The following is a 16,521-nucleotide window of genomic DNA, read 5'->3' as shown; positions in this document are numbered from 1 at the left end:
ACTTGGTCTTATTCATCATTTGTAGTATTCCTTAGTTTTTTTTAATAATTTTTTTCTTTACTCATTCTAGTCTTTGCATTGTTTTTAAGAATTATTTTTTTCTAGATGACTAGGTATATAACAAATCCTAGCATAAGAGATACTTAGGGACACCTCGGTGGCTCCGTTGGTTAAGCGGCTGACTCTTGACTCAGGTCATGATCTCAGGGTCCTAAGATTGAGCCCGGTGTTGGGCTCTACCCTGGGCATGGAGCCACCTTAAATTTCTCTCTCCCTCTGCCCCTCCTTCCATGCCTTGTGTATGTGTTCTCTCTCTTAAAAAAAAGAAAGAAAGAAAGAAAGAAAGAAAGAAAGAAAGAAAGAAAGAAAGAAAGAAAGAAAGAAAAGAAAAATATTTAGATTATGCTCTTTAAAAAAAAGATTTAGGGATCCCTGGGTGGCGCAGCGGTTTGGCGCCTGCCTTTGGCCCAGGGCACGATCCTGGAGACCCGGGATCGAATCCCACATCAGGCTCCCGGTGCATGGAGCCTGCTTCTCCCTCCGCCTGTGTCTCTGCCTCTCTCTCTCTCTCTCTCTCTGTGACTATCATAAATAAATAAAAAATTTAAAAAAAAATTTTTTAAAAAAAGATTTATTTGAGAGAGAGTGCATATGAGAGAGCATGAGGAGGGAAGAGCAGAGGGAAAAGAAGAAGCAAATCTCCCCCTTCTGCCCCCCCCCCATCCCAACTGAGCAACTTTTTTATGAAAAAAGAAAAAGGTATGAAAAGAAGACTGGAAGGAAATAGGTATTATTACTCTGTTGTGGGTTCATGCTTATTCCCCAGAACCCCCATATTTTCTGTAGTGAGGTTTTAAATCAGAAATTTTGTACATAGCTATATATTTGTGAAATTTTAGTTATAATTCAGAAATTTTTTTATGGTGTTTTTTTGTTTGTTTGTTTTTTGTTTTTTGTTTTTTTGTTTTTATTTATTTGAAAGAGAGAGAAAGCATGAACAGGGGGAGGGGTAGAAGGAGAAAGCAGGCTCCCCACTGAGTAGGGAGCCTGATGCAGGGCTCAGTCCCAGGACACTGAGATCATGACCTGAGCCAAAGGCAAATGCTTAACTGACTGAGCCACCCAGGCACCCCTATGATTCAGAAATTCTAAAAACTTTTTATTTTCTTTGACATTCATAAAGATTGCTGAATAATATTCCAACATTTTCTTGCCCTTATAATTCTCTTCTGTTTAATCTGAGATTATTTCCCCCATGATAATTTAATTGTACCTAATAGTTTATAGCTAATTTCTTTTGTCGAACATTTATTATGGTGCTAATTAATGGTATAATTACTAATTGGCTTGGGAAGCCTGGGTGGCTCCGTGCTTGAGCTTCTGCCTTTGGCTCAGGGCATGATTTCAGGATCTGGGATCGAGTCCCACGTAGGGCTCCCTGCATGGAGTTTGCTTTTTGCTTCTCCCTCTGCCTGTGTCTCTGCTTCTCTCTCTCTCTTATGAATAAATAAATAAAATCTTTTTTTTTTAAGATTTTATTTATTTATTCATGAGAGACACAGAGAGAGAGGCAGAGACACAGGCAGAGGGAGAAGCAGGCTCCATGCAGGGAGCCTGACATGGGAATCCATCCTGGGTCTCCAGGATCAGGCCCTGGGCTGAAGGCAGTGCTAAACCGCTGAGCCACCTGGGCTGCCATAAATAAAATCTTAAGAAAAGAAAAAACTAATTGGCTTAAGGAAAGAATATAAGGGAGAATTGCAAGAACAGGTAGTAATAGGAAAATATGAGAGGAGAAAGGGAGAAGGAGACACTTGTCAACAGTATCAGATGGGGGTGGATAGTAATTATTTAATAATGAAGTAAATGTTTTTTTTTTTTTTTAAGATTTTATTTATTTATTTATTTTTATTTTTTATTTATTTTTTTTATTAATTTTTATTGGTGTTCAATTTATCAACATACAGAGAAACACCCAGTGCTCATCCCGTCAAGTGTCCGCCTCAGTGCCCGTCACCCATTCCCCTCTACCCCCCCGCCCTCCTCCCCTTCCACCATCCCTAGTTCGTTCCCCAGAGTTAGGAGTCTTTATGTTCTGTCTCCCTTCCTGATATTTCCCAACATTTCTTTTCCCTTCCTTTATATTCCCTTTCACTATTTTTTATATTCCCCAAATGAATGAGAACATACACTGTTTGTCCTTCTCCGATTGACTTATTTCACTCAGCATAATACCCTCCAGTTCCATCCACGTTGAAGCAAATGGTGGGTATTTGTCGTTTCTAATTGCTGAGTAATATTTCATTGTATACATAAACCACATCTTCTTTATCCATTCATTCATCTTTCGATGGACACCGAGGCTCCTTCCACAGTTTGGCTACTGTGGACATTGCTGCTAGAAACATCGGGGTGCGGGTGTCCCGGCGTTTCATTGCATCTGAATCTTTGGGGTAAATCCCCAACAGTGCAATTGCTGGGTCGTAGGGCAGGTTTATTTTTAACTCTTTTTTTTTTTTTTTTTTTTTTAAATTTATGATAGTCATACAGAGAGAGAGAGAGGCAGAGACATAGGCAGAGGGAGAAGCAGGCTCCATGCACCGGGAGCCCGACGTGGGATTCGATCCCGGGTCTCCAGGATCGCGCCCTGGGCCAAAGGCAGGTGCCAAACCGCTGCGCCACCCAGGGATCCCTAAGATTTTATTTATTCATTAGAGACAGAGAGAGGCAGAGACATCGGCAGAGGGATAAGCAGTCTCCCTGCAGGGAGCCTGATGCAGGCAGGGCTAAATCCCAGAACCCTAGGTTCACGACCTGAGACAAAGACAGACTCAACCACTGAGTCACCCTGGTGCCCCGAGGTGTTTTTTTGTTTGTTTGTTTTTTTAATGATACAAAAAAAAATTTTTTTTTATTTGAGTGTGCTTGCAAGCACGAGCCAGGGAAGGGGCAGAGAATCCTCAAGTGATCTCCCCACAGAACATGAGTCTGATGCCTCCATCCCAGGACCCTAACTAAGATCATGACCTGCACATAAACTAAGAGTAAGAGTCAGGTGCTGTTAACCAACTGAGTGACCCCGGCACCCCTACCAATGAAGTAGAGGTTTGATGAGATGACTCTCTTGGCATAAATATATCACAAGAGGAATATTCAGACAACAGTTTTAGTTCCATTAAATTTATAACATTCAGTATTATTTTTTCTAGGGTGTGTAGTTATCAGTAAGAATAATAGATTAGAAAATTCAAAGGATACCTGGCTTTGAACCATTTTCTATAAATCACTTGCTATTCATAACATTTTTCTTCTTCAGACTTTGGTTTGATGAATTAATTGGCCTTTGGGTTTCAGTGCAAAATCTCCCACAGTGGGAGGGGGTGAGTATTCTGTTTTTTCCTCCTTTGCTATCAGGTCATTTGATAAATCTTATCAGTTCCTTAGAATTGACTATTAACAATGTTGTAATTTTTTTTTTTTCTGTTTGCTGTTTCTAACCGAATAGATACTTCTTTTGGTTTTATCAATATCTAGAGGCATATACATGTATTATAAAATGCATGAAATGTAAGGCTGTTTGTTTCCTTTTGTATTACCTTCACTAGCATGTTGCTATACACATAGTGGATGTTTTCTGTATGCTTATTAGATTAAAATTTCTCCTTCTGTTTGCATTGTGGATGATGCTTTGTCATTTCCCTTTTAATAAGCATTTCATCTGCAGTTGATTTTAAATGGGTGACAAGAATTAGAACTTAAATTTGGAGATTATTAGAAAATGAGTCATAAACCGTATATTAAGCTGTGCTAATGGTAACAGCTGGGAACAATAAATAGATGTGACTGTGACACTTAATAACAACAGGTGTATTTCCTTAACTTTCTTTTTTGTTTACTTTCAGCAACTAGTAAATCTCTTTGCTCGATTGGCTACCGATAATATAGGGTACATAGATTGGGATCCATATGTACCAAAGGTAATTAAGAACTTTGAACATACAACATATACAACATACAGTAGCATTCATAGCACTTTTTGTGTCTTTAAGAAGTGTGTTTTGTATGTTGATTCATAAAATATTTGTTGACCACTAGTAAAAAGATAAAATTTACCAGGGTAGATCATTTATTTTCAAAAACTAATTGTAGTTTTTGATTATACCAAGGTATCATAAATGTGTGATTTTTATCTTGCCTGTGTAGGACATGAAATAGAAGTTTCAAAGTGAGTAATTTAGGAAGTACTAAGTATATTATTCAGGGTGTCTTACATTCATACCTCCTGACAAATTTTGTGTATTGTTTTTGATTGCTATTCTAGAGTGTTCTTCACTTTTTAGATCACATTTCCTAGAGTAAATACAGCTATGAGTGTCTCTGGGTACAGTGTTCTTAACATCACTTAATATCTTCCATATTGTTTCACCTCCAGTAGGTTGAGGAGGGCTGGCATGAGGCATCCAGTGATTCTGATGCACAGTGACAGTAGAGCAGGGCTGGGGAGCAGCAGATGAATATTCTATTTACCTTTGCTTATACTCTCCAGTATAGGAGGAAAAGTGATTTTCTCCCACTGTTGGGCTCCCTATTACTAATGACAGATTTTAAATATAAATTTAATTGTATTAAAATGCAATTATTAAATGACAGATTAAAATGCAAATTCCTAGGGAAAAAAATCAAATAAATGTTAGAATTTTGAAAAGGATTCTAGGTATTTGCATTTTGTACATTCTTGACATGGAATGAAAGCATAAGAAAAATAATTTTATATGCAGAGAGATGGAAAGGAGCCAAAATACTTCATGTTTAACTGTACTTGTCTATATTTTGCGTTTTTATGTGTAACTATATCTCATTTGATTATTTATGGGTACATGGATACAGCTGCTTCTTATCCACAGCCCTGTGACCTCAGTGTCATTTAAAAGAAAGTAAATAGGGGCTCCTGGCTGGCTTAATCATCAGAGCATGCAGCTCTTGATATCGGAGTCCTGAGTTCAAGCCTCATGTTGAATGTAGATATTATTTCAATAAACTTTTAAAGAATGAAGTAAAATATAACACTTCAGTTATTTAAGGAGTTACCTGATACATATAAATATTAACTCTTTATTTCTTTTTTCTTTTAAAGATATTTACAAGAATTCTGAGAAGCTTGAACCTCCCAGTGGGAAGTAGTCAAGTGTTAGTCCCAAGATTTTTAACAAATGCTTATGATATAGGACATGCTGTGATATGGATCACCGCTATGATGGTTTGTAACACATTAGTTCATCTAATTTTGTATTAACTGTACAAAAATTCTGTATAATCACATAATGGCCATGTTACTGTCTTAGTTGGTCATTGGATTCTTGGATATTTTCTGATGTTGTATGCTAATGCTAACCAGACCCAGAATGTAGAAAAATGTACCATTTGTAAATCTCTCTAGCCAGTGATTCTTAATAATGGAGTCAAAGATTAAAGAGATTTAGAATGTCTGACAGCCCTACTGATCAAGAACCAGACTCAAAAATGTAAGGTCAAATTGAAAATGATAAATCTGTGATTAGTACTCAGGATTTTACATATGCTCAGTACGAATGCATTCAGTGTCAAAGATTACACTGACACAGAGCTTACTATACAAAGGAAATTATCTTGGTAAAGGGAGAAATATGGAGGATTACTTTACTGACATCCTTGAAGGAAAGGAAAAATATATCCACATGCTTGGATTTCAGTGTCATCTTGCAAATAAGGATATTAGAATAATTTTATACTCTAATTTTCTGGATTATCATTTATATTGCTTCTACTGCTGTCTCTTTTTAAAATTATTCTGTATTTGATATATTCACAGATTATGTTGTTTGGTCGTTTTTGTGGAAAAGGCAGGATGGTTGTGAGAAGTTTGGCTATTAAATTTTATTTTTAGATTTAAAAAAAATTCATTCTCCCCATTTTTGCTATTTCATTATTAAATATGGAAAAATCACATTTTCTTTCTAATACTCCATAAGAGCAAAAACATTTAGATGTTGACTATCTTACATCGGCAGTGAGTTGAAATGCCATAGAATTATATCGTGATGACTATCAGCTTTATTTAATGTTGCTATTCTGTTTTTCCCACTGAGAGTTTTGTATTAAATATGAATGTTGAGTATAATAAATCAAAAATGTTAATTATTATGTTACACTATTAATATTTTTGTCGGGTTTTTTTGCAATGGAATTATGATGATCTTTTTAGTAGTTGACCTATTATTATTTGGGAACGTGTACATGGATTTCCTTTCAGCAGGAAGAAATGTTCCTAATGCAACTCAACAGTCTGCCTTAGGTCTATGCCCTTTTTGAAAGATCATCTTGAGAGAGGGAAGGTGGGGATCCTTGGGTGTGGCTCAGTGGTTTAGCACCTGCCTTTGGCCCAGGGCATGATCCTAGAGTCCCAAGACCAAGTCCCATGTCAGGTTCCCTGCATGGAGCCTGTTTCTCCCTCTGCCTGTGTCTCTGCCTCCCTCTCTCTGTGTCTCCCATGAATAAATAAATAAAATCTTTAAAATAGAGAGAGAGAGAGAGAGAGAGAGAGAGAAGGTCTTAAAACCAAATTATAGAGGCACTTGAGTGGCTTAGTCACTTAAATGTCTGCCTTTGACTCAGGTCATGATCTCAGGGTCCTGAGATTGAACCCTGCATCAGGCTCCCTGCATGTGTTCTCACTTTTCTCGGTCTCTTAAATAAATAAATAAAATTTTAAAAAATAAATTAAAACCAAATTGTAGTTCTTTATTTCTAGGGCTGTCAAACTTGGTAAGATGCAAGCTGACTTTTTTCCTCATTTTTTCCCCCATATTGTTGTTTGGTGTATTTGTTTTGGTAATAGATTAAGAAAAAAATATTTTTCTTTTGAATCAAAATGTGGATGTGGTCAAATATAACAGATTTACTCATTTGAAACATTTAGGAATAATAGAATGTTTGAATACATTTGTGTAAATATCACTTCTTCATTTCCTGCAATAAGAAATTGACTTCTTGGGGATGCCTGGGTGGCTCAGTGGTTTAGCGTCTGCCTTTGGCTCAGGGCGTGATCCTGGAATCCCGAGATTAAGTCCTGCTTTGGGCTCTTTGCAAGGAGCCTGCTTCTCTTCCCTCTTCCTATGTCTCTGCCTCTCTCTGTGTCTCTCATGAATAAATAAATAAAATCTTAAAAAAAAAAAAAAAAGAAATTGACTTCTTGAATCCTTTAAGGAATGCTTTTTATGCCTGGTGTTACCACTCTTGTTTTTTTTTGTTTTTTTTTGTTTTTTTTTAAGAATAACTTTTTTTTTTTTTTTTTAATTTATTTATGATAGGCACACAGTGAGAGAGAGAGAGGCAGAGACACAGGCAGAGGGAGAAGCAGGCTCCATGCACCGGGAGCCTGACGTGGGATTCGATCCCGGATCTCCAGGATCGCGCCCTGGGCCAAAGGCAGGCGCCAAACCGCTGCGCCACCCAGGGATCCCCACTCTTGTTTTTTTTAAGAGAAGTCTTAGTGACAAAAGTTATTTCACTGCAGAAGAGTAAAATAATGCTGATACCCAAAATTGAAAAAGATCTTTCAGTGATCTAATTTGGTTTCAGTAAGTTGCCCATATTTTTAGTAGAGTGTTTTGCAGAGAAGATTGTAGGAAGTTCACTGGGGAATGTTTTGGACTCTTACATAGAGGTAGAATTGGTTTTTGTCAGCAAAATGGATGTGTACCATGTTAGAAAGGTATATATAAGCTTGGGCCTGTCAGTCCTTTCAGTTTTCCAGTGTACTGTGGTTACTAATATTTTTGTTCTTTTATTTGAATAGGGTGGACCAAGTAAGCTAGTGCAAAAACACTTGGCTGGTTTATTTAACAGCATCACGTCTTTTTATCATCCCTCAAATAATGGGCGCTGGCTGGTGAGTGTGTTCATTTTTCATTGTAGGGTTTGGAATTTTTTAAAGATATGGTCACACAGTTTACATTGCTCTATTGTGTAAAACCTGTAATACATTTTCTGTCTTTCATATAAATGTTGGCTCTATATAGGTGATTAAGATCAAATTAAGTTACCATGTTCATAGAACGTAAAAATAAATGAAGATAATACTGGTCTAGTAACTGATGACAAAATGTCACATTCTGGCAACAGGAATGTCAATTGTGGGTTTTGTTTGTTTTGGGTCTTTTTTTTTCCCATAATGCCTGGTTAAAATGGTTTCTCATGTAATAGAAGATTCATCTAGTGTGAAAAATTAAAATTGACATCTGAAACACATTTTTATCATCAATAATTAATTGATAATAGCATTTTATTCTATCTAGTTATGCCATGCAGGTCTTTGTAATAGATTGTAAGAGCTGCTATTTTAAGAATCTTTATCTGGAGGGTAGAAAAGAACCATAAATATCTGTATGGGAAATAGAACCTACCTTGGACTTTCTGCTTCTGTATTCCCAGAACAAGTTAATGAAACTACTTCAGCGGTTGCCAAACAGTGTTGTTAGAAGATTACATCGTGAAAGATACAAGAAGCCTTCTTGGTTAACTCCTGTGCCTGATAGCCATAAGCTTACTGATCAAGATGTTACAGACTTTGTACGATGCATTATTCAACCTGTCCTCTTGGCTATGTTTAGCAAAACTGGTAGTTTAGAAGCGGCCCAGGCTCTGCAGAATCTTGCACTCATGAGACCTGAGTTAGTAATACCCCCTGTACTTGAAAGGTAAGTGTAGCTTTACATGTTTGGTTGAAGCCTCAGCTGTGGCTACAGCTGTTCTGGTTATGTCTTCCCTCTATTATTCTTTTCTGCTTGGCTTTCCTTTGTGGCTTCTGTTTTGCTTTCTCAGTGCTTATTCCTGTTCCTTTAGGGGAAGCAAGGCATTTTAACCTAATGATTGGTAACTTGATAAAGGTTTACTAGAGAAAAAATATCGATGCGGAATGGATAAAGTATTTTTGGATTATTGGCACATTTTTGCTCATAAATTAAAGGGCGACTAATAGGCTCAGTTGGTGAAGAATGTGACTCTTGATCTCGGGGTTGTGAGTTTGAGCCCCTTGTTGAATGTAAAGATTACTTAAAAATAAGATCTTTAAAAAAAATTAATAAACTAATTAATTAAGCCCTGGCTTATTTTACATCAGTGTGTGTCACTAAGTACTGAAAAGTGTTTTTGGATTTCTTTTATTTCTTTGAATCAATCAATGATACAGAAAAAAAAAATTGACTGTCTTGATTATTTTCATATACTGTATAATTTTATGTGTATTATTTCCACAGTGTGGATTTTTTTGCATTCATTTTGTTTCATATGTTAAAATAGTAAAAATAGTTTTCCCTTTGCCTAATTACTGTCACAGTATAGGCCTTCTGTGCTTATATAATATTACTTAAGCTTTATTTTAATTCCTCTGCTGCCTGGACTTGAGCTTTATGATTTCTCTTTTAATGTCTTCCTCAAAAATGGAAGAATATTAGTTTCTCAGGCCCAGTAGAGTCTAACAGTTTGAGCTCCATAACTAAGGGTCCAAGATCCTTAGTGACAGGAAGCAAGTGACAGCCTGTTTTCTGACTTATAATTGAAATAGAATTGGGCACATTTGCTTGGAGTCAGATATTGTGTTAAAGATCTTGACCAAAGTGGGGCTCCATTATTTATAAATTTGAGTTGCCAAACTCTGCTAGCACGTAGAACTTAGTTAGGAAATGGGATGGGAAAGTTAGGCTGTTGCTACTGTCTCAACGTTCCCCCAGTGTCCTTTGCTCTTTGGCTTCCATGTGGTAGCAGCAGCTCACAGTTCAGTGGCAGGTCCCTTGATGTTTCTTGTTAGGAGAGACTTGCCTCTGTGGAGGGACTTCAGCTACTTGCATAATTAAAATTTCCAAGATTGTAGTGTTTGGGTTATTTCCTGGCTTTCCCTTCTTTTGCCTTATTTTATGTTTTCCAGCTGATGAATTACGAATAGAGAGATACATATTTTAGTAGAAGGAATAAAGCTTACAAATACAAGTAAATGATGAATTGCTGAACTCTATCTCTGAAACTAATAATACATTATATGTTAACTAATTGAATTTAAAATAAAATTCAAAAAATAAATACAAGTAAAATTATTCATTTTTTTTAAGTTTTCAATTTATGGACAGATTAATAACATATTGAGTGATATATGCTTGGACAGAGAAATATTCTTAAAGGTTTTTCTTTTAGAAAAGCAAAAGTCCTTTGTGGTGCCAGGTTGGCTCAGTTTGTTAAAAGTCCAACTCAGATCATGATCTCAGGATCATGAGATCAAAGCCCTGCCTTGGGCTTCGAGCTTGGTTGGGGAGCCTGCTTAGGATATTTTCTCTCTCTCTCTCTCTCTTTTTCTGTCTCTGTCTCTCTCTCAGAGTACCTAGGTGGCTCAATGGTTAAGTGTCTCAGGTTGTGATCCTCGGGTCCGTATCAAGTCCCACGTCAGGCTTCCTCTGCCTATGTCTCTGCCTTTCTCGGTATTTCTCATGAATAAATAAATAAAATCTTTTTAAAAAAATTCTTTCTCTCTCTCCCCCCACCCCCCTCTCTCTCCTTCTCCCTCCCTCCCCCTTCGCTGTGCGTGCACTCATACTCATTTGCACTCGCTCACTCTCAAAAGCAAAAGTCCTTTAAAAAGTAAAAAGGTAGAAAATAAATTTTAGGTACTGACTTTTATATCTCCTAAGGACAGCCTCTGTTAAAGAGCTGGGTTGCTTTCTTCATCTTCTAAAGCATAGGCTTGGTTATTTTTTTACTCTGATTATAATTGCTTTTTTTTCTACTTATAATGAAATTTCCCTTATTTACTTTTTCTGCATAAAAGAAATGTAAAATTACTGCATTTTAGATTCCCCTACCCACCCCACGTGCAACAGGATAGATTCTTAGAAAACATATCACTGTATCAAAGAGTGAATGTTCTTGGCTTGTATTTTACTTGTTGATCAAAGGTTGTATTTGTATTATTCTCCCTCATTTATTCACTCTAATTTCCGTTATCTCCTCATATGTTTTTAGAGCTGATTTCCAATTTAATACACCCGTCTTATTAAAGGTATAAAATGGGAGAAATGTCATCATTTTAGTAAAGATTGTTTTTTAAATAAAAGGATGAATAGGGTAGTTTTGACTTGTTCCTAAATTCTAATAATCACTGATTATTAGATTAGATTCAGTCCTATTGGAATGTCGAAGTGGATTCAGATGGCTGAAATTAATGCAAAGTCTGCCAGCTTATGTTCTTTTTCACTGTGGAATTTGTGTAGAGAAAGATGGTGAGGTGGCAGGAGGTTGGGGAAACATGTACCTATCCTTTATGTGTGTGATTCTGTTAAATTTGAGAGCAGATATTTACTCAAAATATTCTACTAGCTACCAGCCATATGGCCAACATGCAGTTTATGAGTTTGGTAGATTTAATGTATTGTGCATGTTTACCTGTGATGAAACTTTTTTTTTTTTAATTCTGTTTTCACACTGTAGAACGTATCCTGCACTAGAGACTTTAACAGAACCTCACCAGCTCACAGCTACTTTAAGTTGTGTAATTGGAGTAGCCCGCAGTTTGGTATCAGGGGGCAAATGGTTTCCTGAAGGTCCAACACACATGCTACCTCTGTTGATGAGAGCATTGCCTGGGGTGGATCCAAATGACTTTAGTAAATGCATGGTAAGCATATTTATTATTCTGTTTTATGTCTGAGTTCTAATTGTGTGAATAGACATCTTTTTAAGTTTCGTTCAGATGTTCTTTAGAACATAGGTCAATGTAAAATTTGTTAATGGTAAAAGGGTTATATCTGTAGATGCCCAAGTTTAGATCTGCGGATGGCTGGTTGACCCATATGTCATCCTTTATAAGTAATTTGCCATAACCTGCATACATTGAGTAGTCATAAGATATTTTTAAGGCTCATTGTATATTTACTATTTTCCTTGAGCAGAGACATTGAAAATCTTAGTATATGATCATTTGGACTTTCCTCCATCTACACTGGTGACAGGGAGCATGATAAAAGCTGCTAGTTGCAAAATGTCAGGTCCTGTTTTATACACGTCTCCTTAAAACGTTGCTCACCCTCCCACTTTTCCCAATCTCTAACTTTTGCTTCAGCATTTTCTATTTATCATCAGGTAAAGTTGCATTTTTAGGTGGGGGGCAAAGTAACTTTTCATTGACAAAAGGTTGGAGAACATTGTGCTTAAACCTAGTAAATGACTATGAAAATAAATATTTAGTATAATTTCATTACTAAAGTAATAGCTACTCAACTGTGAGGAGCCTTAAAATGTTCAGTTCTAAGTGAAAAATTTCCAGAAAAATTATTGTGGGATTTCCCTCAAGATAATTTATTTGGGTATTTTATTATACTTCTTGGTATACTTGTATTTTTGAACTATAATTACATAATTAATGTTAATTTTTTACATCTTCCCACAGATCACATTCCAGTTTATAGCAACATTTTCCACTCTGGTGCCTTTAGTAGATTGTTCATCTGTACTACAAGAAAGAAATGACCTCACAGAAGTAAGAATGCTTTCTGCTTTAAAGCTAATTGATTAACTGGATTATAACTCTTACTGTAAATTCATAGTCATATTTGACAGTTTAAATACTAGTACTTTAAAATTACTATTTTGTGACTAAAATGATCTATATGGAGGACCAGGTCTTTGGTAAGATAGTCTAGGAGATACCCACCAAAGGGCATAGGTCAAAAATAGGTTATTTTTGTAAACAACTGATATCTAGAGATGTATTTCCATTTTTTGTCACTTTTAATTTTTTGATAAGCAGAGATTGTGTTGGGTTTTCTTTTTTGTTTGGTTGTTTTTTTTAGCTTAGGAGAATTTGCTGAGGGGATTGACATCTGATAAACAGACATTTTCTTCATTATTGACTGGTTCTCTTAGAACTGTGTTCTTTATTGGAAGCATGTTTCTGCTTGACATTTGTATGTTCACAGTAGTAGGAAAGAATCCTGTGTACATATTACCAGAAGCTTGAAAACTAGTTGATAAAGATGGCTGTTTGACTTCTGTTTTGGACCCTTATAAAATATGTTAATTACTTCTTATTTTGGTTCCAGAAAGTAGTAGATTGAGTTACCCCAAAATGATAAGCGGCTATGATACTATTTCTCACTATTGTCAGTATATTAATGTAGCATAAAATCTACTTTGTGGGCCATAATTGAGTTTTAGTAGTTCCAAGAAAAATTCAAAGGCTATTTTAAATTTTTCTCCGCATTGAAATATCACAGGTAGAACGAGAACTTTGTTCAGCCACAGCTGAATTTGAGGATTTCGTCTTACAATTTATGGATAGGTGAGTATGTTCTCCAGACCCGCCCTTTATTAGACATTCAAAGAGATGACTATCTGTTATCTCTACTTGCAACCTGTCCATAACCACTGTCTGGGACCGAACATCTGAAGTTTCAAGAGGACAACTGATAGTGAGCCATGCACAAATTGAATAGTTACCATTTGAATAGGCATGACAGGGATCCCTGGGTGGCGCAGCGGTTTGGCGCCTGCCTTTGGCCCAGGGCGCGATTCTGGAGACCCGGGATCGAATCCCACGTCAGGCTCCCGGTGCATGGAGCCTGCTTCTCCCTCTGCCTATGTCTCTGCCTCTCTCTCTCTCTCTCTGTATGACTATCATAAAAAAAAAAAAAAAAAAAGAATAGGCATGACAATGGAGACTTACATAATCATCATTGAATACATTAAGCTAGTTTGTAGTTGCTAAATTTACACTTTTTTTGGATTATTTAGATGTTTTGGACTTATAGAAAGTAGCACATTGGAGCAAACAAGAGAAGAGACGGAAACTGAGAAAATGACTCACTTGGAGAGTTTGGTTGAATTAGGTCTGTCTTCTACGTTTAGTACAATCCTCACACAATGTTCCAAAGAAATATTTATGGTAAGAGTCCCGTTGCTGCAAAAATTAAATTCCTGTCTTGTAAGTTTTTTTTGTTGTTTTAAAAATTGAACCTTAATTTACACTAGGTATTATGCCATTTATCCTTTGTTTCTTACTAAAATGTGAATTGATTTTCATTATACTCGCAAATTTCATATTTGCAAATCCATTTGCTTGCTAAAATTTATTTGTAATTCCCAAATCAGTACTCACAGTGCTCTTGTGAAGATGTGTAAATGTGGCAAAAAATGTGAGTTGTGCATGTTTCCGACTGAGGTTGACTAAGAAGGTAACACGCTCTGCTTTGTTTCAGCTCTAAAGAAAACACACTCTTGTGTCTATTTACTGCCAGGTTTTCCACATTGTATGCTTTTTGTTGAGATTTTGCTGTTGAAAATGGCCCGCAAGAGTAGTGCCACAGGACTGTTTAGTGTCTTAAGTATAAGAAAACTGTGATGTGCCTCCCAGAAAATAACACGTTGTAGATAATCTTTGTTCAGGCATGAGTTATAGTGCTCTTGGCTGAGTTCAGTGTTACTGAATCAACAATATATATTAAATACATAAAAAACAAATTCATATAATTTAATCAGTTCATGATAATGGAAGCAGAGACTTGTAATAACTTAATCCTGTATTTCCCCTAGGAAGAGTGATTCCGTATTCGCTAATTCAGTGCTCACTAGCAACTTTATTGGTAGATGTCTCTTACATACAGTGTAGTCTTAAGACCAGACTTTACTTCCATTTCTGTTTCTTCTCCCTTCATCTGAGATTATGACTATTCAGTATGTTGATCCTGATTAAAAGCTAAATTCTTTTACAGCTGCATGAAATATTTTCTGAGATTATGTTAATATAAAGAAATGAACATAAATAATCTTCTTTAGCCAAAATCTTTTGAAAGGAGCTATGGATTAATTGATCCTGAAAATTATAAAAGTCTAGAGCTCATTCTTTCATTTAGCAATTAAGTTGAAATTCTGTGACATGATTGTAAAATTAGACTGCTTCAGGTCTTTTAGAGTAGAGGTAAATGTTTATAGTTTGTAGTTGTCAGAATGACAAAGTCTAAACATCAGGTAATCCAAAAACTTCCCCTTTGTTATATTGGATTAACCAACAAGATAATTTGCATTTGCTTCTAGCAGCTGCAGTTTTGTGTTTAATGTTTCTGTAGCAAATAAAATCTTGTGCCTAAAATGCTTTGTTCACATTAGGTCTTGTGTAAAGATTATTCATAGATCTTGATGTAGCCAATAATAAGCAAATCTTTATTTTTTTTTTTATTTTTTTTTTTTTAAGCAAATCTTTATAAAATTTAAATGGTTAGGAATTTCCTACTTGTTTGTTTTTATAGTTTGAGTCTCATTTTCTTCTGTGTTTCAGAAGGTGTTTAAGGTTCTTAAAAATACTGATAAGGCATTTACATTTCTTACATATCTTAACAGGTGGCCCTTCAGAAGGTTTTTAATTTTTCTATTTCACATATATTTGAAACAAGAGTAGCAGGCCGCATGGTGGCAGACATGTGCCGTGCTGCTGTAAAGGTGAGTTTGGCTTTTTGAACTGATGAATTAATGAAGCAGTAACCAACAGATTTATATGGTTAATTATTTTAGACATGCTTGTTATGTACTTAAAATACATTGTTCTTTCAGTAGTAACCCTTACTTGCCTGTGAAAAATATGCTTTGTGACTATTGAATATTCATGGCCTTCCAAAAGACTTACTGATACAAATATGTTTTCAGTGCTGCCCAGAGGAGTCTTTGAAGTTATTCGTTCCTCACTGCTGCAGTGTTATAACTCAGCTTACAATGAGTAAGTCATAAAATTATTCTTTACGTATAATTTTAGGTAAAAAAATGTTTTTTGTTACTACAACTCTGTTGATAAATAGATTCTATAAGCTTTGCAGTATTTTAATTTTGTAGTTTGGGCAGAGATTGCTTAAATTACGGTATCATCCAGGTGACAGCTTAGAAATTTTACTTTGTTAAATTACTATTTTCATATATGCAAGAACCATGGAGCATTTGTCTTAAAGAGTATTAATCAATTTGTGAGATGTGAAGGAGCAAGTGTCCTGATTGGATGTGCTTATTTTCTTGAAAATTGAGTTTTCACTTCCTCTGGAACAAGTTTAGCTTCATGAAAAAGAAATGAAAAGTCTCTCAAAAAGAGACTTTTCTTAGCCTATAAGAGGTATATATACTAAAGACGGATACTAAAAAATCATTCATTTAGTTGGATGCATAGTTATTTTTCCCTGATACTATTTTGCCATTTTTAGATGATGATGTATTAAATGAAGAAGAGCTAGATAAAGAGTTGCTGTGGAATCTTCAACTTTTGTCTGAGGTATTGTAAATTTTTGTAATAAATATTACTGTGAAATGTTGACTTGGTTTTAAAATTTATTTACCTTCTTTTTTTCTAAATTGACTTTTATTTATTTATTTTTAAAGATATTATTTATTTATTCATGAGACACAGAGAGGGAGAGAGAGGCAGAAACACAGGCAGAGGGAGAAGCAGACTCCATGCAGGGAGCC

General features: G+C 35.8%; 1 protein-coding gene across 3 annotated transcripts in view; it reads left to right on the top strand.

The window, feature by feature from the left end:
* PSME4 (proteasome activator subunit 4) overlaps window positions 1-16,521 on the top strand; it is a 107,508-nt gene that overhangs the window by 37,145 nt on the left and 53,842 nt on the right. For all 3 annotated transcript variants that reach the window (XR_011997945.1, XR_011997944.1, XM_025992782.2), the window contains exons 6-17: window positions 3,317-3,380; window positions 3,903-3,977; window positions 5,135-5,257; window positions 7,835-7,927; window positions 8,470-8,735; window positions 11,512-11,698; window positions 12,470-12,559; window positions 13,296-13,360; window positions 13,813-13,963; window positions 15,415-15,513; window positions 15,718-15,787; window positions 16,260-16,327. Coding sequence is in view for 1 of the 3 variants with exons in the window: in XM_025992782.2 (XP_025848567.2) it covers window positions 3,317-3,380; window positions 3,903-3,977; window positions 5,135-5,257; window positions 7,835-7,927; window positions 8,470-8,735; window positions 11,512-11,698; window positions 12,470-12,559; window positions 13,296-13,360; window positions 13,813-13,963; window positions 15,415-15,513; window positions 15,718-15,787; window positions 16,260-16,327 (1,351 nt within the window). In the remaining 2 variants the exon portion in view is untranslated. The remainder of the gene's footprint in view (window positions 1-3,316; window positions 3,381-3,902; window positions 3,978-5,134; window positions 5,258-7,834; window positions 7,928-8,469; window positions 8,736-11,511; window positions 11,699-12,469; window positions 12,560-13,295; window positions 13,361-13,812; window positions 13,964-15,414; window positions 15,514-15,717; window positions 15,788-16,259; window positions 16,328-16,521) is intronic.

This window comes from Vulpes vulpes, chromosome 16, assembly GCF_048418805.1.
Source record: "Vulpes vulpes isolate BD-2025 chromosome 16, VulVul3, whole genome shotgun sequence".
In the NCBI taxonomy this organism is placed as follows: Eukaryota; Metazoa; Chordata; class Mammalia; order Carnivora; family Canidae; genus Vulpes; species Vulpes vulpes.
Note: the sequence above shows the minus strand (reverse complement) of the source record. Positions and strands in the feature narration are given on the sequence as shown.